This window comes from Pezoporus wallicus, unplaced genomic scaffold (assembly GCF_028554395.1).
Source record: "Pezoporus wallicus isolate ANWC-B61680 ecotype Strahan unplaced genomic scaffold, APGP_CSIRO_Pwel_v1 contig_8110, whole genome shotgun sequence".
Taxonomy (NCBI): domain Eukaryota; kingdom Metazoa; phylum Chordata; class Aves; order Psittaciformes; family Psittacidae; genus Pezoporus; species Pezoporus wallicus.
In genome coordinates this window covers 29,687-54,426 of record NW_026641787.1, presented here as the reverse complement: position 1 = coordinate 54,426, position 24,740 = coordinate 29,687, and the positions used below count along the sequence as shown (strand labels likewise).

The 24,740-nt window shown below is 37.0% G+C and overlaps 1 protein-coding gene across 10 annotated transcripts in view; it reads left to right on the top strand.

Annotated features, from left to right (window-relative positions):
- LOC130607864 (trinucleotide repeat-containing gene 6B protein-like) overlaps window positions 1-24,740 on the top strand; it is a 42,426-nt gene that overhangs the window by 1,965 nt on the left and 15,721 nt on the right. For 4 of the 10 annotated variants that reach the window (XR_008974383.1, XR_008974382.1, XR_008974377.1 and 1 more), the window contains exons 2-3: window positions 12,176-12,248; window positions 17,104-17,202. Coding sequence is in view for 2 of the 10 variants with exons in the window: in XM_057425346.1 (XP_057281329.1) it covers window positions 15,917-15,925; window positions 17,104-17,202; window positions 17,472-17,720 (357 nt within the window). In the remaining 8 variants the exon portion in view is untranslated. Of the gene's footprint in view, window positions 1-11,543; window positions 11,564-12,175; window positions 12,249-15,169; window positions 15,926-17,103; window positions 17,203-17,471; window positions 17,926-24,740 lie in introns of those variants that run through there. The other 6 variants (XR_008974384.1, XR_008974378.1, XR_008974381.1 and 3 more) reach the window with 4 other exon arrangements.

Below are 24,740 nucleotides of genomic sequence, written 5' to 3'. Positions count from 1 at the left end.
TGTCTTTCTGCTCACAGAGATTGGATTTATAATTAAGCAGTATGAACTGGAGATCATGGAAGAAGTATAAGGAGCTTAGTTATTGACTTGAGTGAGTTTATTAATAGTCCACTTAATGGTTCAGTTACTTCATTCTCCATTTTCTGCAGAATGCTTGGGTGCAAAGTCTCTTGCCATAGTCACTTATTGCCATTATCGTGTTTATTTTCTCAGAATATTTTTTATATATAGATATTTTCTGGTTTGTGCAGTAATAGTAATAACAACAATGAACAGTCATTTTCCAGCTTCTTTGCAATGGCTTTCCTCAGTAATTGCTCTCTAGTGCTGCTATTAGATTTATAAATTCTGTCTATACTGAAGATTTACAAATGCTGCAGTACCTCTATTTACAGTGCATCTCACAGTGTACAGCTATTCAGCTCCTTATTATTAGATTTTATTTTTCACTCAGCCCTTTTTTGTGTGTAATTTCTGGATCAGCAAATGTGTCATTGTGAAGAACTGGGATTGTTTGCTTTCATAGGACCAATTAAGTATATTTAGCATGGAGAGAAGGGGGAAGTACCTCATATTAGCAAATATATACCAGTGATTTTCTTTTAGCTGACAAGATTTTTGCTGCCTTGATGCTTATAAAAATATATTGGCCTGAATTATCTCTGGACTTGCTTTTAATGATGCGTTTGTTGCAGTTTCAGAAATTTTACTTGTGAAATGTTATACTATCTTAGGCAAAGAATAGCAAGAAAATGTCAATCTAATGTCATGTTCTAATAACAAGAGCTTAGAGATGTTGAGCAGTTAGTAACATATTTCTAAGTGCTTGACTAGATGTGGTAGAATTAGACATAAATTCTTGCAGATAGTCTTCCTTAGCTTAACATTTAATGTCTTTCTCCCTTTTCAGACAAAATATATGTGCTATGTTTGCTTGTTCTTTCAGCAAACGTGTGGAATATGGACTGAAGAATTGGTTTTAATTTCTTGTGAATCCAAAGTAAACTTTCTGCTACTATTTGCTAATAAAAATAGGGACACTTTTTGGTACTTGAGGCAGCTGTCACTGTCAGACAAGTAGTTGCCTGTTGGTATTTGTGCTTGTGAGGTGACAAGGGTAATAGTAATGAGGATATTCTGATTGCTGTTCCTTGCTTCTTTTGGCAAATAGGAAAACTCTCCTACTTCCTTACATTTCTCTGCTTTACTGTTCATACCTTCTTTGCATTGCGTTTTTTTTTTTTCCTTCAGGGAAGTAAGCAGCTTTGCTGCAAAGACTTGGTGCATTTAGTTTATTTTTCTCTGTTAGAGCAGCAGGCAGTGAGTATGTTAAATAATTTTTTCCTTTGCTGCCTTATAGCAGCAAAAGGAGAGAGTGGTTTTGCTCTTATTATGGTTTGCATCATGTTGTAGGGAAATGTTCTGAGGTTTTAAAGTTTTCACCAGTGTAAGGCTTGTGGTCGGAGTTTGGATATTCTTCATGTTTACCATTTAGTGAGCTATGGAGATGACCTTTTCTAGTTTCAGCTAGTCAGTACGGATTGCATTTCTAGGCCTTGCCAACTTTAGTAGTTCTGAAATCAGATATCTTGCATGTATTTCCTGATTTAATGTCTGTGGATTAGAAAAAACACAATAGTTCCTCTGTGAAAAAAATCTGGGACAAAAACTGATGTTGTCTGAGACTTGCACAGCCCAAAATTTTTTAGGTATCTGTTTAAGAGGGCAAAAATGGATCTGAAAGTAGCATTTACCCAGCTTAGCTTTTAGATCTGTGGAGAAACATACTGCTTGTCAGGAGAAATAGGAGGTGCTGGAAGGCATATGTTATGCTGCATGATACAGGACACTGGTAAGAAAAAATGTGTAAAGTATAAACTGGTAGTCAGTATATTTTGCCCCCGTCAGGCAGAAGATTGAAGGCTGAAAAGCTAATTAGGGGATGAAAGGATAAGAAGCAAAGTTGCAAAAGGAAGAGTTGATAATTTTAGATAGACTGACAGAGGATTAGGCAAAAGGTGATACTGTAATATCGTGTTGCCTGTGTGAGGGGAAGTCCTCTAAGCCATCTAAACAAGTTGTGAAGGAAAAGTCACTAATGTTTTTACTTATGTTTTAATTTTTTTATAATTTCATCCTAGCTCTTGCCAGCATTATAAAAAGCCCTGTAATGAACAACTACCTGACAAAGGGGTTTTCAGTAGCGTATTCAATTTTTTGGGGGGAACTCGCCGGGGACTTGGCGATCTACTGTAGACTAAACATGCTTTGGTCCTACAGTGATCCACCAACGTGAATAGGAGTAGGACCTCTTGTCTTGCTGCTGCTTACAGCCAAGTTATACAAATTGCTCAGCAGTCCTGTGTCAGGTCTAGTTACAAACTTGGATGTCTTATGGGCTGTGTGTGGCTGAAGACACACAGGTTGTCCAGCTCTTCACTTGTATGTTTGAAAACTTATTACTTTTCTCCTGGTCCTTTTTTTTGATCTTTAGAAATAATCTGATGACTCTTTCTGAAAACAACTGAAATGCGTTAGAGTACGTTTTGTTTTCTCACTGCAGAGAACAGTTGTATCTGCTTTTTTTATATATCAGTAGTATAACTTCGTGATTTAAAAGTTTTTCTAGAAGTCAGATTTTGTAGAAGGTTAAATCGCCTGTACATTCACTTTCTTCACTAAACCGGTGAAGCACTTGCAAATGGCTGAGGTTTGTTTGGGTTTTTTGTTCTGCTGCTTTTTTTTTTTTTTAAGTTCAACTTAACTTGCTTCTAAGTAAGCAGCTTAAAAAAGAGCACTTTGGCATAAACATTTGTCCTTACAGGAAGTTTTACTATTACAGCCATTGTAATTTAAATTCATAACCTTCTGTATGCATTTGAGTTCTGAGAAGAATTTGTTTCGAATAAACTTTATAACTTCTTCTGTTTGTCAAATAGCTCAGATTCTGCCTTGCTGGTTTTTAATTGTATTGTACCAGATGTCTATTTTTGCAATTCAAAATGCAGATGATTCTTTGTTTTGATGAAAACAAGAATGAAAAAGAATCAAGCCACAGTGCTTGTTTGGGACTGTTCATCAAGATACAGAGTTTTTCATAGACATTGCAAAAAAAAAACCCCAAAACCGACCACCATCAATATTTAGTATTTTGGAGAATGTTCTCCATTGGGAAGTTTGAAAAGATGGATACTGTCTTTATACTGGTGTTCCTCTGCCCCTCATATTGATGTCTCTTTTGTGGTGATTTTCTACAGGCACAGCTCATGCATTTCCTAGCCCTTCAAAACAAAATAAGTTAATAAAGGTTAAGTTGATGGATTTATATATAATAATATAGCGGTGGGTTTTTGTTTGGATAAATATTTGGATGCTCCAAGATCTGCTCATCTGTTTTCTATGACTGGTGTGGTGACAGTATGAAGAACATGCAAATTTTAGTTGTTTTTCAATGTTTCTGTTACCTTTATGTTCTAATGGCACTCTTCTGAGAGGTAGGAAGGGGTGAAAATGTATTTTACTGCATAGCAAGACTTTTTCACTCACTTTGTAAGCTATGTAGTTGCGGTAAATTAGCTGCCTATAACTTTCTTTGCTTGGCCTGTTTAATTTTTAGAGTAAGCGGAGAAGCAACTGAAACTGGCTGATAATAATTCTCTTGTTGGTAATTGACTCCTCCAATTCTTTCATATTCAAAGGCCAACTTTCTTTTCCTTGTCCTTGGCAATTCGTATAGTGCAGAAAATGGATTCAGATTATGAAAGACTCCCTGTGGATTGAAAAGTAAATCAGCTTGGGGAGAAGTGTCTCAGGGGGGAAAAAGGTAGTAGTCCCACTGGATCAAATACTTTCAACATTGGCTAATAAGCAATGAAAAACACTTCTGACAGCGTAGCAGAGTGGTGGCCTCAGGGCAAGAATATAGTGACATAATCCGTCTGTTCTGTCTTTAGCTCTAACCCTGTACTTATCCAATGCTGGATAATGTTACTTTCACCAGTTCAGGTAACTAGATAAACTGGTACTGCCTTGTGTATGAATAGTGTATGCTAGCTTACCTTGCCCCTGCTTCAGCTGGGTATGTAGCTAAACTAAAAGTTGTATGAAGTTTTAACTCAAAAGATGACTCAGACTTTCAATTGCTACGTTTTCAGATTGACCTAACATATGAAAATGATTCCAAAACCTTAAGAGTTAGGTTTTTAGATACAGTGGGAGAGCTTAACTATGAAAATCAGTTGTCAAAAGCAGGCTTGTATATTTTTGGTGGAAGTATTAAAGATTGGCTACCTGTCTTTTAAATGCCACTTTCAGAGGAAATTATGATTGTGAATGTTGAAGAACTGTTTTGTGCCAAACCCCAAAGACTGAGGATTTATGGCTCTGACATCACCCATACTTAAGCAGGTCCAGACCTCTTCTTGCAAGTAGTTCTACAGTTGGTAGTTCTAACTGAGCATGTTTATCTGAGACTGTAGTGTTGAAGACTAGGATTGTATTGTTAATAACTTTTTTTGTGTGTTACAATAAATAAAGAAGTAATCTGGTCATTAAAAAATGAGTGTATTGTCTTGTTTCTTTGAAGAAGATTAAAAAAAAAATATTGTTTGAATTTAAAGCGGATTTTTGAAAATTCCTGTTCTTAGGTGCCTGAATAGCTGAAAAGTACAATTCAGACTGATGGCAAGCTATAAATATTGATGAGGCTGAACTTGGCAGCTGGTTATGTTGAAAGTTGGTGTTTGCAATTATAGTTTAGAATGATTTCCTTAACTCAGTATTTGTTTTCTTTGACAGTAGTCGTGTTAAGATCTTGGACTTCTCTGTGTATATAATCATGTTAGTAGGAAGTCAAAATGTTTTGTATAGAACAAAAACCTCAGTTTTTAATTATTAGAAATGCAATAAATGCAGAACATTCATATGAAAAGCTTTAGGTGTAAACTAGCAAAGAGAGAAGTAAAAAGAAAAAAATAATAAGAAGAGCAAGATGCGATTTAAACTTAATTCTCAATCTCCCCTTGGCCTTCCTCCTGGCTCTGTCTTGGCTTGGTCTGGCTATAAAGGTCTACACAAAGCTGTGTTACATTACCAGAAGTAGTGCTGAGATCCAGAGCTGCGGGGTACAGGTATCTGAGTGTCCCAGCTGCTGAAGGACCACCAGTATTGCCGCACTGGTGTGAAGTTCCTAACAATGTAGCTCTTACCGTAAAAGGTAACAAAACAAAAGAATAGGTTAATAAAAGGATACTTTAGCTATCTTCCTGTAATAGAGGAAGATAGTAAGAACTGAAGAGTTTGAAATGTACAGTATCTTCCAATCTTGTGATGCGTTTGAATGATTTTTAGTAGTGCTGTCTTTAACTGCTGAAGTTGCCATTTAAATGTGCTAGTGGATAAAGCACCCTTCCCCCTTTCCTGTGCACATGGCTGCTTACTACCTTATCAGTTTTAATTTAGTTACTACTGCTGAGTTTGATAAACATACTGTTATATAGGACTTGGTGGCTGTTACTTGTGGCTCAAAAGGAAAACCTTAGATCCTAAATTGTCTTACGGTATGAACAGTCTGATGGGATGACTGTTGGGATTATAAGCAGTAAAGGAGTTATTTATAGCTTTCAGGTTTAAAGTTGAGCTGTTGAGACGTAGGCTTCTTTCTTGCAATAACATTTTGCTTAAGGTGGACAAAAATGTTTAAAGTCTCTGGTCTAGTCTCCTCTTCACCTCTCCTCCAAAAAACTCAGGTCCTCTGTACTCTGAAGCCTTTCTGTGATTTTGCAAATGCCCTGAAGCAAAGGCTTGCCCCTACTGTACTGTTGCTCCAACAGTGCTGAATCTTCGGGAATGCTAGGTAGTATACATGGATTGCTGGCACTGCGAGCATGTTGATTGCATCTCCTTTTTTTTGCCACTGCGGTACCATTAAATTACATGATAGTTTTAATACTCATGGCAATAACTGCTTCTGTGCCATTAGGATTCCAAGCATTGCTACCATTATCACGTAGAAGCAGTATTAGCAGGGTGAAATAGCCCCTTTTTTTGGTGCCTGAAAAAGCTCTTATACTGCTACTGACTGTCAAGAGGACACTGTTGCCACCTAAGAAAATGGTATTCCCAACAACTTCAGTTTCAGTAGTTTCCAGAAACGTTGTGGTAGTGTTGAAGGACTTGAAGAGAAAAAGTAGAAATAGTGCTGAGGATGTTTATTACATATACGTATGTATGTACACATATGTAAATATGTGTATATGCTTGAGCCACACTGAAAAGATAGGGTGAGAGAAAGCACAAAGAACTTCGGCAAACTGAACCAGTTGGCAGCTTTGGGCTGATTATACTGTTGAGATATAACCTTGATTACAACTGAAAAGTGATGTGTAGTGTACAGTAGGCTGCTGAGGTAAGGTAGAGACAAATACCTTTTATGTTTACTGTAGCCTTTAACAGGTTCTTTAGCAAAATCAGTATGAGCAGGAAAGAAGTGATTTTTTTTTTTTTTGTGCTTTTTTGTGCTTTTTGCATTAGAAAGTAGCAAAAAGGTGTAAGCAAAATATTTTTTTAAAATAAACTTTTCAATTTATTTTTCACTTAGTAAGAGGAGGAGGATTTAACACCTTAAATGTTGTTTATGTAAATGTTTTGGAACACTGGGAAGGTGTCGATGCAATATTCTGTCTTCAGCTCATGTTTCAAGGCTGCCTTAAGATTTAAAAGCTTGAAACTGGATTTTCTAAATATAAAGTCTGATTTAGGACCATTTTTGTTCAGTCCTGGGCTGCCTTTCCTTCTCCTGCTTCTGAAACATGATCCGGTAGCCAGGTGATCAAGTGAATAAAATTTTTGCTTTTTTAAAAGATTATATAGACATGAGTTAAATACTGCTAGGTTGTGGTTTGCTCATTTATTTGGGCTGTTGATGTGAAAAGACTTAAGTGCTATGAAGTGGGGCTTGTGTTTTGTACATATAGGTTAATGACAACTCCTGTGTAATCTGCCTAGTCTCATGTTCCCTTAGAAGACCAGTACACACTAGTGTGCGTGGTATCTGTTCCAAGTTACATGTATTTATCTTGTCGTTGAAAGTGGCTGTGTCATATCTACATTAACAGCTGAACTATTTTCCATATAGTACAGAAAACATCAGTGCAGAGAAGTTAGTATTGAACAAAGTGTAAGCTGTGCAGCCAACACAGAATTAAACATAATGGACATTTTAACCCGCATCCTGTTTAGAACTCGGTGATTTTGTGGGGTACTTAGTCACCATTGCTAAATGCTGTTCTCTGGATTTATTTTTTTGATAAAAGGCTGAAGATTTCTGCCTTCTCCCATTCCTCCCAGCTGCTTTGTTTAGTAGGGTCATATCTTTAGTCTTTCCTTGAAGTGCTAATCTTTCCTGGATTTCCTTCCACCTACATAATGCAAAGAAATTGTTCTAAACAATGTGAAAGAAAGAGATTGTAAATCCCTCTCAAGTACCAGTAGCATCTCTTTTCCTCATAGGGAATTCTTTCTAATTGATTACAAGTTACATTTCCCTCTTCTTTCTGATAAGTGGAGAAAGACTACTGCAGTGACACCTGGATTGTCGTCGAGAATTTTTAATTTATTTTTTTTTTAGTAAATCATGACTGTTCAGTGCCAGTGTGCTGTGTATGAAAAAACATGAAGTATTTATTGTTTTGAAATTTTGCATGACTTTAAGCCAACTTCCCAGTACCCTAATTGGGTGATGCTTCTGTGTAGTTCCATCAGTAACTATTTATTGTAAGGTGATGTTTTTAGACAGCTTGAGGCTTTTGGGTAGAGTGTGCTCGTGGTTGCTTTGTCGTAATCATTCCACAACATAAGTCAGAGCTAAGTTTAAAATTTGCTGCTGTCAAGCATCTACCCACTTAGCAAAGGGACATTTAAACCACAGTGGTGGCAAAGACCCCCTTTTGTCTCCAAATGTACCCTTTCTAGTCAGAAACTGTTTGAATGAAAATCATGCCCAGAAAGCTCTTTTGTTAGTGTTGGAAGCTCAGGGGAAAAAAAAAATCCTTATTTTATGTCAGCTAGTCCAATGATGGGAGCAGTTTGTCACTGAATAATGCTGTATATTAAGCATGAGGCATAGCAAACAAAGATGATGCAGTGAATTTAGAAACATACCAGCTGTTGATTACCTTCACAACAGATCTTTATGGTGCCTGAATAGTGGCAACTGGAAGAATTTAGATTTCAGTGATGTTAACTTGGATGTATAGTGGTAAACCAATAGTTCTGGTCCTCTTTTCATTCCTGGAAGTTGGTTATGTTTTGCAAAACCAAAATTGAAGTATTTAATTCTAGCTGTGGTTAAGACAGAATGGTGGATTCTGAATGGGCTCGAGTGTTAGGCAGCTCAGTGCTGCTGCTACTTTATCTTTTCAAAACAGGGTTAAACACCCCACAATTGGCAGGTAGTGGGATTAATTTTTACACATAGTAATTAGTATTCAGAAGTTATTGTAGGATTATGTAATCAGTTTCCTTGAGCACACTTGTGTGTGTTCTCTCAGCTCTTAAACAAAAAACAAGTTTCACCTCATGTTTTTGCCCAGTTGTGAGTAGAAATCGTATTTTTAGAGCTTCCTACTCTTCTGTTGTATCTCATAGTCATCAACAAATTCTTTCACACATGCTGCCAGTGTTTACTGTTTCTACAGGTTTGGATAGGAGATTGTGTGTGTGGAGAATGTGAAGAAAACACTTTCCTGATGGCAGCTTGTTCCTTTCAGTTCTGTGTACCTGGAATATGTTCATGTTCCCACAGCAACAGCTTATAGGAGATGACCAGAAAGGAGGTATTTGTGTAAGTAAAGAACTTGGTGCACAGATGTGGGAAGATGTGGAGCACTCTAAAGAATGCTGGTAGAAGAAAGCTAGTCTAGGAGTTGCGACTCTGAACAGGATATTCTGCTGCTTCATAGATTTCTTAACCCAGCTAAGCAAATTGCTGCACTTCACTGTATTGGAACTAGAAATATATGCAGAAAATTTGGGGTGTTACACTGTACATGCATACAGTTCTAGTCTATCAGGTTAGGAGTTAGTACATGTAAGCCAGCAGTATGTAGGTATAATGAATTGTCTCCATTATCTTGCAATAACAGAAACTGAGTCTGATCTTTCAGTGTGCCTGAGCTAATAAGTAAGTGTTGTAGTTAGCTCATTAATACTAGGTTAAGAACTGTCACAGTTTTTGGAGAGAAGAGGGAGGTCCTCCACTTTCTTCTGTTAGAGGAATGGTGCCTAAATTGTGGGTGGGTTGTTAATTTGTTTTTCTCTTTCCTCCCCTCTGGCTACCTTATCAAACTGTGTCTGATTTGCTGGCCCTGTGCAGTCCAGTAGGTGGGTTGATGCATCCTAAAGCCCTGGCCAAAGTATATACATATTCTGAGGATTTGAATTAGGTGATGTAGGCATGATACTTAAATTTATGTTCTCACTGTGGCTGAGACTGAGATTCTTCTTCCTGTAACACCTTTGCAGTCCTGCTCAGCTACACATCATATTCTGTCTTTAACCCAAACTGTTTTCACTGGTTTCTACTCTCTTGTGCTGCTTTGACTTTGCTAATTAACATTGTTAAATAAACCTAAATTTGTCAGAGTAACAGGAGGAGGATAATCAGTCTTTCCTTGTCATATATCTAGTAAAAATTAGGTGCTGCTGCGAGCCTTTTTTCAGCTAGGGAGAGGAATCCATACTCCTTTTCTTGAATAAGATTCTGTAATGAGATAAGACAGATTATTGGCATAATTAGCAGCAGTTCTCTGTCTTCCCGTGGAGACATCAGTGATTCCTAAGCATGTGGTGGTTTGGCTGGAACTGTGAATGCTTTTGCTAGATATTAATTCTACAGTATTTCAGTATCCAGTCTGGTTCAATCTCTTTCTGGGAAAAACTGCAGTTTGGCCAGCTTCTGCAATGTATCCTGTTCTCCAGCTTAAGATCCTATACTGTCAGAAACTGCACAGACCCTTCACTGGTCTTGCTTTTTGTCTGATCCTCTTGTTGGATAGAGGTACATGTAAGAAACGTGATAAAACTGCTAAGTCAACAACAGCCTTTGACTCCACCTATAAAGTATTGGTTACTTGTCAGCATAGATTAATAATAGTGTATTAAATGGTGTGGATGGATATTTCTGGGATGTCCTAAGCAGATGGGTAATAGTTAAACATTCAGTTGAGGAATCTTTTTTTTTTTTTTTTTCTTCTGTAGTTCAAACCAAGGGTAAGTTAAGGTTAGACACAAGGAAGAAGTTCTTCACTATGAGGCTGGTGAAGCACTTGAACAGTTGCCCAAAGAAGTGGTAAATGCTCTATCCTTGGCAGTGTTCAAGGCTAGGTTGGACAGAGCCTTGGGTGACATGGTCTAAGGTGAGTCATCCTTGCCCATGGCAGGGGGGTTGGAACTGGATGATCTTAAGGTCCTTTCCGACCCAAACCATTCTACGATTCTGTGAATGGAGTGGGTTACCTCTGCCTATTATTTTCAATATATTTCAGTAGTAGAGGTGTTTTCTTGATCTCCTGCTACCTAGTGAAGCCAGGTAAATTCAACTTAGTTCACCAAGTTGAGAAGTTACTTAGTTCACTAAGATGAAAGCAGTGTTTTGGGTTGTTTTTTTTGTTGTTGTTGTTTTTTGGGGGGGGCGGGGGTTATTATTATTTTTGTGGTGCTTTTAGCTTTTGGTTGGTTTTTTTTGTTTTATTTTTTTGGATTTTTTCTGTTTGTTTTTTTTTACTGTGAAGTGCTAAGTGTTCTGGCTTCTTACTAATTTCAAAGTATGCATTCACTTACAGAAAAAGTTATCAAGAGTTCGAGTTTTATTAGACTTCTGCCTCCAGAGCCTTAGTTTCTAACAAGGATTTAAAATACCATGAGTAGTAAAAACATTCTCAACTTAGGTGTGGGCTCTAAGGTTGCTAACACTTTTGGGACATCATAATATTAAGCTGGTGATGTACTTAACGTAGATTTTTTCACTTGGAAAAACTGCTTGCAAGTGATTGGGAAGACTGCATGTAGTCTGCTTTGCTAGCACTTTGCTTGCATGTACTTTTCTGGGTAAAAAAATGAACGTTTCAGTTTTGTACCTGTGCATAGTAAATAAACAGTTAAAAACTTGAGGTTGATCTAATGATTAATAATGAGGAAATTGTAACTTGCTGCCAAACAAATAACAAATAACTTTTTCATCACATAAAATTCACAATGCTTGGTTTAAACAGTGGCATTTATTTTAGGAGGAATTGCCATTAGTTTTTTGAGGAAACGTTAGATTTTTATTCCCACCACCCACCCACCCTCCCAAGTGGTTCTAGTGGCAAAGTTTACAGAAACTCTGGTTCTGACAGTAAATCATTGAAAGGGGAAATGCCTGTTCAATATCAGTTTGAGGTTTCTGTCATGCAGCATTATGTAAGGTACATTGTTACTCTTCAGCATCAGGCTAGTATCTATACTATTCGTGAAGATTCAAAGGAAGCTCATCAGTCAGCAGACTAAATACAATAGATATCAGGTGTAAGATGGCTCTTAAATGGTTTGGTGGGTTATACTCTAAGGGTTCTATTTTTTTTATTTTTTATTTTTATTTTTTTCCTCAAAACTGATTGTTAGTTTAAGTTGTGTGGTGATGGGTAAGTATGCAGAAGCAGTAAACAGTATTACGTTTTTAACATTTTTCTCTGAGGTAAAGATACATTTCCAGCAGTGGTGCAGGTTTATTCTGTAAAAGCCTAAATTTGAGCCTGAGGCTTAGCAAGTCAATGCTTTTTGCAATACGTAAATCTCTTGCCTTAGAAGAATAATTTCCTAGACTGGGTTGGCAGTTGAAGTGGAAGAATAGTGAGGAAAAATGTACTTCTCTCCTTAACTCGAACCCTAACTGTAGCTGTTTTCCCCATCTCCCCACTACGGCACAAATTACAGTGGGAAAGGGGTGAGAGGGGCCTGTATTGCTGCTTTTGTGATTACAATATTTTGTTTACTCTGCATGATTTTAAGACTAATATGGCTTTTCCTAAGTGCTTTGGGAGCATTGACTTCTGGTTTTACATGTGTTTTATCTACTAGTGCCCACAGCTGGCTGACTTTTTAAATTCCTTTTTTTTTTTTCTTTGTCTCCTTTTAGGGTTTTGTTTTTGCACTGAATGTAGCCAGGACGGATCCTTGTGGGCTTTGGCAGCCCTTGGAAACTGTCAAAGGTAAAAATCAACCAAAATTTAATACTGCATTCTTGAAAGTTGGAGGTGAGAACATTAACCTATGCTCATTTTTAACCAACTTTAGGATGACTTTTCATCAGGGACTATAGCGATAGGACAAAGGGTAATGGGTTCAGACTTAAAGCAGGAGAAGTTCAGGTTTGATAAAAGGAAGAAGTTCTTTACTGAGAGGGTGGTGAGGCACAGGTTGCTCAGAGAAGTTGTAAATGCTCCATCCCTGGCAGTGTTCAAGGCCAGGTTGGACAGAGCCTTGTGTGACATGGTCTAGGATGAGGTGTCCCTGCCCATGACAGGGGGGTTGGAACTGGATGATCTTAAGGTCCTTTCCAAGCCAAACCATTCTATGATTCTATCATACATCACTGTTTTCATATACTTCCTAGTGTGTCATTTCCTGTGGGTTTGGGTATGAAGTTTTTTCTGGAACTGCCTGATAGGATTTGTTTTTGTTGGCTAAAATTGTTGTATATGATGCAGGTTTTTTTGAAAAGTTATTAATTTATTAAAAGATTTGAAATTCACTGTAATAGTTAAGCAATTAGTTCCTACAAGCAATGAAGTTATATTCAGGTTTTGTTGATCTTCTGCGTGCCTTTGCTTTTGTCTCAGTACCTCTCAATTTGCATTTAAGGGACAAAAATATTCTGTACTTTTCCATATATTAAATTTTCACTTGCTTTTGTGTAATCTTAAACTGGGTATAATGTAAAGCTGTAGCAATTAAGTATAACATGGCTAGACCATCTGTTAAAAATTAACATTTTTTGGGGTTTGTATCTAGATAGAGACTAATGATTGCAATTGCGTATCAATGTGATTGTGTCAAGCCTAGTCTCATGTAAGACAGTTCAGTTCAGCCTTGTTCTAACTGCTTTTTCTCAAATATGCCTTGTATACATGATCACATCTTTGAAGAGCACTTTTGTGCCTGCTTTGCTTTGTGCTCTTATGAGAGAGTTTCCGACCTACCTTCAATTTCAGTTTACTGTCTCTTATGGTTACAGTTTGCACAGCCTTTGTCCTTCACAGCTTTTCCACCAGGCCATATCTAATTTAGACTTTGGAATTCACAGGAATCACTACTGGGCTTACGTTAATAAGTGCTTCTCTTACAGGTGCACTCTTCAGAAGCTTGAAATGGTTTGGTTTTGTTTTTTTTCCCCCCTCTATCAAACAAGAACAGTTTTATTCTTTAGTCAACAGTGGATTGCTGCTGGTACCCTGAAAAATAGTGTTTGCTGCATTAGATAAGGTGCTTATTTCCAGTGATGCTTGTTTGATGAGCAGTAAATTTGAAGACACTTGGATTCCAGCTCTGTGTTGCTAATGAGGACCTTGTGTTTCTGAATGGTGAAGCTTTCTACCTGAGGGAATATGAATACCTTGTTCACTACTGTTTGGCTCCAGCTTTACTTGCCAGTGTGCAACAATGCAGTAGCGAAGAGATAGTCTCCATACAGTGCTTTGCACTGTTCAGCTTACACTGTTTTCATAACTGCTGCATCCATCATTCTGACCTCACTGAGTGAAATGTGTACATCTTTTCTGCAGAAAGGGGACTCAAGCCCAAGTTGGTTAATTTTTCTAGAGGATGCCATCTGAATAAAAAGATTGGGGGGTTTCAGTCCCATCTGAGCAGTTTTGTTTGTTATACACAAGAATGAATCAGATTATTTTACTTTTGACCTTTTCCAGGAGTGTTTTTGATAGATGTTGCATCTGAAAATCCAAATGGAATGTTTATAAACTTTGTGTTATCCCTGGTAATCTGGCATATCATAAAAATATTGGAAGTAAGTAAATAAATGCCTTTTAACATTGGCCTTTTTCCCAATCCTGTAGGACACGAGTACAAGTTCTGGTTGTCTGTCTATCCTCTGTGTATAAGATTACCCTGTCTGTGACCTTCAGCCCTCTGCTTGGAAGCTAGTGAGTCTAAGGGGTGGTGTCAACAACATGGATTAATTGTTATTTCTTCACATGCTGGTGCTGAGCCTCACTTTGTTGGCTGAGAAGTCACGCACAGTTGTGAATGTCTCCTACAAAAGTCTGCCAGGTATAGTTTCCCATGGATTCAGGAATCCCCAAATGGCTGCCTTTGGTAGTAAACTTGAAATATAGCACTCGTGTCAGTGGCCATGGGAATCAAGAATTCATGTAATCAGAAAGGACGTAAAAATTATACTGTTGAATTGGGCTTACAGTTTGTTGCCTGATGTCTCCTGAAAGAAGCCAGAGGCAGATCCAATGGAGCAAAATACAATAGAAGGGTAGTGTTCAGCGAGACTTCCTCTTGTGACTTGTGACCTAGGATCTTCCTACACCAGCTGCAAGATATTGATGGATTTTCTTTTCCCCTTGTGAATTAAGTTGCAATCTTAATTTTCCAGAACTAAGTTGCAATCTTTTAAAACTTCCCTCTTCTCACCATCCCATGCTGGTGAGTTCACTCTAACTGAGCATTGAAATAGCATGATACATGTTCTGAGCATTAAAGGTGATGAATTACAGGACAAATGAGTGAATAAACTCTTTTCCTTCTCCAATACGTTTGCTTTTTTACAGATTTCTTTCTCTCTGTTTTTCTGTTTCCTGCTCTGATCTCTGAGCTGTGGATAGTTCAGCATATTTAATCTGTCATCTGTGGGAGATCTGACTTATTTGTTCTTGTAGCCTTTCATTTTTTTTTTTTTTTTTTTCTATTTCCTAATTGTACTGATTTTTTGTTTTCTTTGGTATCCACTGGTTGGAAGGCTTTTGTCTTCTTCCAGGAGTAATATATAAAAACTGGTGTCAAAGTATTGCCAGTTTCTATTCCGGGATATCTCAGAAGCTAAACAATGCAGTTTTTCAGAGGTTCATCTGTAAGTTCTTCCAGCACTCTGAATGAGCAATGATGTGGTCTTGGCCTGACCTGTCTGTCTCTTGGTTTATTTTATAAGCTTTTTTTTAATGCTTGTGTAGCTCAAGTTCAGTCTTGCTTGTTTCCCTGATTTGAAGACAGTTCAGTGCCTCATCAGTCCTTCTAGCCAAAGCTGTTTTGGTCATTAGACATCAGGCTATCTGTCTAACAATCGAGCTATTACAAAACCATGCTCAGAAGCTCCCAGCTCCAGAAGCTCTGACGTGGTTTCTGAAGCAGAGCATGGCGAAGTACCATGGACAGGGACTGCCCGGCCTGTCCTCTCCCCTCCTCCTGCAGAACAGAACATGGCCTGGCAGCAGGAAATACTTGTTCTGTGCAGGAGGATCTTGGCATAGATGCGTGATACAAGTCATGCTTACCGTTTGATACCTATTTTTGATTATATGCTGTAGGCAGGATATTTGGTGAGGACTGGAGTGAGAGGTCTGCTTTATCCTCCTTTCTCTCTCCCCAGAAAAAGAAATGACTATACTGAAAGTCTTTATAATTGTCATGCTTTGTATGAGAATATATACTGCTGAACATAGCAAGTTGTTGGTTATACGATTTAATGAGTTGCATGTAACATTTGTAGCTTCAGGCCCTTTATATTTGTAGAATGCATTCTTCATTCCTTGTGTCAACTTAATAGCCATGAAAGGTGTTGTCTACTTATCCACAACATACAGAAGATGTTGGCTGTGCAGACAGCCTTCCCTTATGAAGAAGCTTTAACCTTGCAATGAAGAAGGTGCGTCTGGATGAACGATTTCTAAGGATTCTCTTTTTGACCTCATTACTATTTGCACTTCCAGAATTGTCAGTTTCCAGTCATGGAATTTCTGGTGATAGTAGAATCAGCAGCTCAGTACCTGAGGTGCAGGTGGAGAGGCTTTAAGTGGGTTTTAAATGCTGGTGCAGTTGAAGACTTACAGCACCTTGAGAGAGACAGCTGCTAACAGCCAGCAGCTTGTGGCTTTAAGAGAGTTCTTAATGTGGTGTGAGCCCTTACTTTCCACATACCTGGAATGTTACAGACCTGTTGATAGCTTATATCTTGCATTTTGAATGTGAGAGATTCCTGCCAAATTTATGCTGATGTGTTTGACCTGTTAATTGATTCGATCTGTTACCTCTGAAAGATGGCTTATCTTCTGGAGTAGAAGACATTCTAATCTTTGTAACCAAAGTCTCCCTAACTGTACTGCATTCTTCCATAAGTTACTTTGTAATTCTAAGGGTGGAGTTTGGGGTGTAGATTTTGCTCAGTTGAGACTGCGCTGACACTGTTAAAAAAATTTAAAAACAAGTTACCAAGTAGTGTTGAATATTGGAAACACTGGGAGCTGTTAACCTGGGTTAGTCTGGAAATGTCAACCTACAGATCAATGAGTTTATCAATTCCCTGAACTGTTTACAGCCTAGAATGTATTTATTTCTAAAATGAAGTAAAAAAATTCCCTAAAGTAAGAATTCAAAGCTACTGAGACTTCATTGGGAGTCTAATAATTTTTCAAACTAATAAACTTTAGATTGTCTGTAAGTTGAATTTCTGAAGCTTTTATTTGTACAAAAGCTATTAGTAAGTAAGAACTGCTCAGCTCTAGTCTGTGTGAGTATTCCTTACTGACTGTAGCTTTCATGAGTAAACACAATACAGTAAATACTCAGCAATAGCAGATTTTAAAATGAAAAAGAAAGTATATTCCTGTTAGGTGTGTTTTGTTTTTTTTCCCATCTTAATTGAGTTATGTCTTGTCCTGAATAACAGTTGTCTTGTTTGTGTAAAACATAAATTCAGCAAATACTTGCAGAAGGGGAACATTGAAGGTCATAGCTTAGGTTTGTTATTTATGTGCACTGCAATCTCACACTGGTAAAGGTGGAAAAATCATTGTTTTGAAAATATCTTTCTTTTTTATCTTTTAGGCAGTATTTTGCATTTCTGCAGAGCTTTGCACAGATCCTGTTCCCATGCAAACTGATGAGGGAGAAATACTGGAGGAAGGCAGTCCCAAGGTCAGTGAGGTAAATGCCACTGTGTTTTGGAGAAACAAGAGCTTGCTTGGCTGCAATGGGGCATACATGGAGTAAATACTGACTGCTGGTGGTATTTTTAATATGCAAGTAAATAATATTCATTACCCTGGAGTTATTTAAAAAATTAAGTTTTTAAAATGTCAATAGGAGAGTGTATCTGCCATCTACTAAGAATTGGAACCATGTATTTGGGCACTCTTAAGAAGGAAAGAGGAAACTCTTGTGAAGAAATACTAAGTTTATATTCCATTTGTTAGAACTGGAAGGACTTGTCAAGCTTTCTGTCCTACCCACCCACCCTCTTAGCTGTCTTAAAGAATGAGGCATGCGGACACTTAGGTGCAAGTGTCACTGTTTGTGGATTATTGACTGGTCTGTATTCAAGTTGTTCTGCTTCTTGTTTTCTTGAACTTGCCAGTATGTGCTTTTTTGTGAGATTGGATAGTATGTTGCTTCTAAAGATGCCTCTGTTTCTTTACATACTGCGTTGGGACAAGAGTCTATAAAGTGTGCTGTTGAATAAAATGTTGGTTGTGTCCTGCTCTTTGCTTACTACCTGAAGATGCAGATGTCTGGTTAAGAATTACTTAGGTTTGCATAGTGATTAGCATATTCTTCAAGAGGTTTATAAATTCATTTTGTAGTCCCAGCTCTCTCAATGAGGTAGTGTTAACTTTGTAACCAATCTGTGTTTAAAATAGGGATCTTAAATGTCACAAAAATCTGAATCCTTGTTAGCTCTCTTGTATTTTTGTGTAAGACACCCACTGAAGAAAAGCAAACCCTGGAGGTCTAAAAATAAAATCTGTTGTTTTCTAGCTGGAGCTTTTTTGAGAAATATTGTTATCGGTTTATGCTCTCATAGAGAACAAATCATGGTTTTTAAGCCATAGGTATCAAGTTAGGAGGTAATTAATTATTAGAGAAAGGATTTGGCAATTTTCCTGCACATACATTAGGAATTGTGTTAATTTTAAAGCACTTTTGAAGGAAGACTCGCTAGATTAGGAGCTGAAAAATGAAAAAAAGTCAGTGGGTATACCTGCAGCCATCCAGGGTATTGAATGCATCTCTTGGCAATGATATAAGATTCAGTGGGGGGGATGGACATGTAAGAGAAAACATCATGGTACAATTAATTACTAGTTTTATTGGCATGACTACTGGTGCTTACTTTTTGCTAGAGAGAATCTCTGTGTGTGTGTGTGTGTACATATTTATGTATATACACACAGGTACCTCTGTTTGTATACATATGGATACCTAACTTTTGTTTGTGTGGTAGGAAATAGATTGAAGGAACTGGCTTCTGAAACTTACTTTTTTCTTCCAATGAAAAGTATGGTTTTTTGCCTTTGGCATTCTTAATTTTGGGTGTAATGGCAAATTGTATCCCAGCATTAGGTGTTCAGAAAATTTAGTGAGCTTTAACTTGAAACCAGATCTTTTGGACTGACTTTAAATACCTAAGTGCATGTGCATTATTGCTTTGAAATAATTGTCATTTAGAGAACATGGGAGATCTGGAATCATACATCTGGTATTCAGTGTTATTAATAAAAGACTTATAGAAGATCAGAATATATTAAGTGAAACAGACTCATGACTATATGTAGTCCCCCCTGTGATATACAGGTCTACTCACCAAAGTGTATTTTTCAGTGTTTCTTTAGTCTGTAAATGATTATCCTCTATTTCCTGGTCTCAGGAAAGTTTTCTAGCTATGACAGTTGAAGGACTTGCTCTAGAAAAATTGAGGCAAAAAATATTGTCTTGCATCATTAAAATTATGTCCTTAATTTACCAATGTTTACATGATCTGAGCCATTTTCTTGTTTTTTCTAAGGAATATTTTTTAAGACATCAATGATGTAGTTTAGGTTCTTTTTCTTTTGTCAGGAGTTACCCCCCTGCTCCCCAGCTCCTCCAGACAGATGACATGAGGTTTTTTGGGTGAAGTTAGTTTTGTGCTTCAAAGACACTAATATAGCTGCCTGTTCATTCATATTTTATTTGAAGCTTTCATTTATCCCCTTTCGCACATTCCAAAACACTAAACTGTAAATAAAAGGTAAATATATTGTTACGCTTACTGTTCAGATCACTGGATTTTTTTTTTTATTCTAGGTGTTTTTTTTAATACCTGTATGTGAGTACCAGCAATGCTTCTGGACATCACTCTTTTACATTCTGTACTCAAAAATCCCATAATTTATCTGTTCTTTTGCCATCACTAGAAATTATTTTTTTGTGCCTATAAATGATATATAAAGAAGCCATCGTCTTCTACCATTTTATTTCTATGCTCATTTAAGATGGACTTGTAACACTTCGTATGTAAGCAGCTCCTTTGAAGCTCTGCTCTTAAACAGTGTAGATGTTGAGTTTGCAGTTCATAGGACTTACAAGATTAGTAAATGCTGATTAAAAACATGCCAGCTACTTCAGTGATGATAAATTTGATTATATCATATATGATGACAGATTAAGGCCCCATTCTTAACCATTGTTATGAATAATTCATTTCTAACCAAAAAGAGATTTTTGCATGTGATGCAAAGAACGAAATTACAGTTTGTGGTGATTCATAACATCTTTTATTGGGTGCCTCAGAATAATTATGAAATAAAAGTAGGCAAGCTTTCTGTCTTGATATTTCTTCAATCTTGCAGAACTTCATCAACAATATTAAAGCTGTTGTTGCAAAATGTGATTGTTGCAAAAGGTCACAAAGGTTGTAGAATTTATACTTTTTTGTTTGTTTGTTTGTACCTACATAAAATATAAGTTAAAAAACACTTCATGTTCAAAAGGCAAAGGCCCAGGCCTGTGTGCTGGGGTGTCTTGATATCAGCCCTGCCTGGAGCATTTCTGTTTAGTAAATGGCTTTGCTATGATTCTGCTTGATACTTCTTTTCCTTTTCAGAATACAAAATGCTCAGGGGTCTGGTACTTCCTCACAGTTCAGATTTCCTCTTCCATTCAGTTTTGGTCTTGGCAACAAGTGGGAAACCTACATTTTGGCTTCTTGCAGAATGTTCCTGTTATCACTTCATCTGAATTTAAATTGAAAAGCACTTGAACAAGCAGGCATGGAAATGGTCTTTAGACTGTAGCTGAATCCTTTCCATGCTGTATTATATTTTGGCAAGAAGGGTCTTTGCCAAAATGTGACCTAACAATCACTTCTGACACTGTCTTAAACTGATCTTGAATTGAAAATTATCTGTTGTATTTTCCATAAGTACTTATTGAACTTGAGGGAAAGAGTAAATATACTGACTTCAAGAAATATCTTTGTTGTATTGATATATTTTGTCTTTATTTATCACCATGGAAAGACATGCTTATAATTTACCTTTGTAAAGAGTAAGGCTCACTACATGAAGTTCTTGGAGTGTTAGTAACTGACTCTTCATAAAGCAACAAAGCAAAGGTTTCCAGTTGGTAATGCATTATAGGAAAAGCATTAGTGATTGGAATGATAATCCCAGTTACCCGAGACTGCAGGTTTCATGCCCAGTTATCAGCATTTGTTTCCAGAGTCTTCAGTTAAAAGAAAGTTTAATTGATTGAAAAGGTGTCACTTGCTTTGCTTTTTAAGTTCTTGCCCAGTAGCACAGGAAGAGGCAGTATGCTAGTGCTGTCAGCAGTCATAATCGCTAAGAAGCCTTGGTACTTCTCTTCTGGAATAATGAGGGAATAACTTGAGGAATCGGATTTCTTGGAGATTGAGTTATACTTAAATGAAGTATTCTGGAGTGTCAAGGTTGCCACGAGAATCATCTTTCATGGAGTTACCATGACCATCAGGATATAAATAGATTTGGGTACTGCAAGAAACAACTTTCCTGTGATGCCAGTCTGAAAATAACCTAAAAAGTTATACATGAAGACTTTTATCATGCAGTGGAAAGCAGATCATGCTTTATTACTTACAGTGATTTGATTTGATTCTAGACCTGTTTCAGATTTTCTGGCATTCTAGACTGTGTAGTATTCTGAGATATCAAGACCAGGCCCTGAAGAGAAAAGATATCTTTCTGGTTTTGAAAAAGATAGAAAGTTCCTCATGTAGAGCTAAGCAGGTCACTTTAAAAGACGGTGTGATTCAAACTATTTCACATTAAATGTAGTATGATTAGAAAATGTAATCACTGCAGTCAAGCGTCATGAAGAGTGATAATCTTGCTTGGCTTCTGTTAACCTGGCAGCACTGCTACAAAAGTTGGCCTTCATCCTTGCCTTTGCTGCTCTTGAAATGAATGGCAGAAATCCAGTGGCAACTTCCTGGTAATTAAGCTTGAGGAAAGTTACTGATGGACTCAGTCCTTGCTTTAAAGTTTGTTTTCCCCACTGTTATTAATGAATACATTTTTAATTCATTTTGCCTTCCTCCTCCCCCTTTAATATTGTGGTATTTGAGTTGGGCTTTCTGTTTGCATACACTTCGGAATTTTCTCTCTCTTTTTTTTTTTTTTTTTTTTTTGACAATGTATCCTTTTGTCATTCATTGGATTGGTTTCCAGCAATGAGTGGGTCTTGCACATGCTCTTTCCCCTTCTTCCCATCCCTTACCGTGCGGGCTTTTCATTTTAACTGGTTCCATTGTTTGATCTCACAGTTTCTTCCTTGTTGTCAGGCTGTCAGAAAATACTCTTTCTGTTAAAATGGCATCAACATAAAGACAGCTGGCACCTGTCAATAGCATGCTCTTGATTCCAGTATTTATCTACTATTAGTGCAACTAAGAGGGGAAACAACCTGTACAGAAGTAAGCTTTTTCAAATGAGCTTGGAATCTTTAAAAACTCCATATTTTTTGGCAGATGTAAAAGTTCTATTCTATAGGACTGTTGGGTCTACTTTATCTATATGATCTGCTGGTGAGTATTACACAGCAAGTATAATTTCACTTTGTAAAATAGTTGGGGCATGTGGTGTTTGGTTACTGGCTTTTCAGGTCTCCTTCATTCATAAAAAAGAACAGAAAATAGCATTTCTGCTTGGAACCCCACACCCTTTACTGTTCTTTGGATTGTGATTTGATTTTATTATGGTATTTTGTGGTAGCTATTTTGCTACTAATGATTACTAGACTTTTACCATTAACAGCCTTCATACTCTGAAAATATCAGCAAGCGCTGAGCTTCTTGTTTGTGGCTGATTTCTTTTCAGCTGTTTTGATCCATCTGTTAAGGATTACTGCACAGACAGCACTTAAACTTTGTTTCTCAGTTGTTCCTTTGCTGTAAAACATTGCAGGAGGAAGCTAAAATTTTATGCCTTATTTGAAGTATTTTTATGACTTTTTCAATATTGGCGGGAGTTTTAAGCTTACGTTGAAAACTTTTTTCTCAAAAAGTGCAGTTAAAATTCTCATAAGATGAAACTTCTTCCCCTCCCCTTGTTGTTCATTCATCTTTACAAGTAAAAACCTATGAATTTGCAGGGAGGGACTTTGACCAAAGTAATTTAGAAAAAGTCATTTATGAATTGTTATTTTGATTCAGTGTTGAGGAAGGGAGATGTGGAAAAATAGCTAGTTCTGCCCTTTTGATGCTTTGTATGATAAACATCTAGGTACACAAATGTTGGCTGCACATGATTTGAAATAATGCTCAACTCCTAATAAGCACAGGAAAAGGGAAAAGATTCTGTATGGTATTAGATAAATGTATTTTTATTAAATATTTTCATTAATATTTATAGAAATAATTATTGAACTGAATAAGTAGTCCAGAAAATAGTCTACTTTTCCATACTCTGGTTTGGAAAATTTCCATACCTTTTCAAAACCAGTTGCAAAAACATTGAGGCTTGCTCTGTTCAGTTTCAATGTCCAGTGCCACTTGTCAAGCTGCCCTGAGGTTGCCAGTTAATCCTTGTTATACTTACCTTAAAGTTGCCACCCTATTCTTTTCTGTCAACATGAATCTTTCCTCTTTACATTATTGCCTACCTATTCTCATCCTGCTTAATTCTTATTTTTCTTGCCTCTTGGTGTCTAATTGTGAGCTAGCATTTGCCTTCTGTTTAAGTCGCTCTTCAGAACTCTGTTGGCACTGGCTGTGTTAGGGTTGTAGTTTGTTTTTATCCTGAAGCATTCACACAGAGATTATGTAAAGGTTAAAAAGTATAACACTTACTTGAGTATCTAAGCTCTTGCTTTTATTTCATATATGTTGAGAATAAAGAAACATGAAAAGAAGCATAAGAAAAGAAACATAAAGAGGCCTTTGTAGTGTTTATACCTGATCTGTTAAAGTACATGTTCTGATATGTATAAACTTAAATATTGAAGTTAAACTGAAGCTTAAATTCAGAAGGAAGTGGTGTTAGCAGGGAGTGTTGGCAGTCAGGAGGTATCTTTCCTAAAAGCACGAGTGTTCCTCTGACTGCATTTATGGATTAGTTTGGCTCAATTTTTGATAGTGGATGTTGCTTGATGCTGACAGTAGGGCAGAAAAAAGGCTGGTGCTTTTCTTGTATGGGATTTAGAATTAATATAGTAAAAAGGAAGTCTTAGTTGGGTAGTTAAACTTCACACAGCATCCAGAACCTTAACTCCTGTATTTCTGGGGTTTATAATACTGCTTAGTGATACAGAACTGGGTTTCTATTCAAATGGCGCTAAATAATGTAAAACATTCAGGCTGAAGGCCTATACAGTAATGAAATGAACAAAATGCTTTGTCACTGTAATTAAAATAAGCTGTTTTCTAGTCTAGTACTGGCTTGATTCATAGAGCTTACAGACTTGATGATTTCTCCGCAGTGTTCCCTGCTACCCTTGAAAATTTTGGCTTATTACAAAGAGGTGAACTTTGAACCTCAGTGTGTACTTTCTTGTGAATACCTGACAGGTCGGAGTAGGTTTCAGTTTATTCATGTGGCAGTTGGGTTTTTTTGGTGAGTGATGTTTTCTTATTTTATGGCTTACAATGATTTTTGGATGTATTACTTTATTAATTTTTGATGCATGCTGGCAGTGGATCTTCCAGTACTTCTGTTTGCTGTTATACAGGGTATGTTTCCGTCATTTTTCTGGGATGTGAGTTACAGGAGCAGCTAGTCTTTCTGATGGTGACCTACAGCTATACGAAGTTCCTGGACACTTTAAACAAAGTGTCTTGTAAAGGCTTTTAGAAGTAGAGAGGTATTCTGACTAACAGGACAACTGCTGCTTTTCCTGAAAGGTAGCTGCTAAGTAACTGTTCGAAGCACAAAGACTATTTTTCACAATAGAAGCTGATGTCAGCTTCATCATCTCTGCTAGCTTCATTTTTCTAGCCTGAAAATGTTATAGTTCCATAGGAAAGTAATCTCAAAACCAAAACCTGCATATCGTGCATTTTAAAAAAAAAATCATTAATCTCTTAGTAAAGAATGAAATTGCTTTAACTCTTAATAAAGTAGTCCTTTTTAATGACATATTATTAAAGCTTGTAAAAATGTTATGGTGTATTCCTCTTGTTTTAAATATAAATTAACATAGTCCATCAAGGGGAACAGAAATTTTAGGTT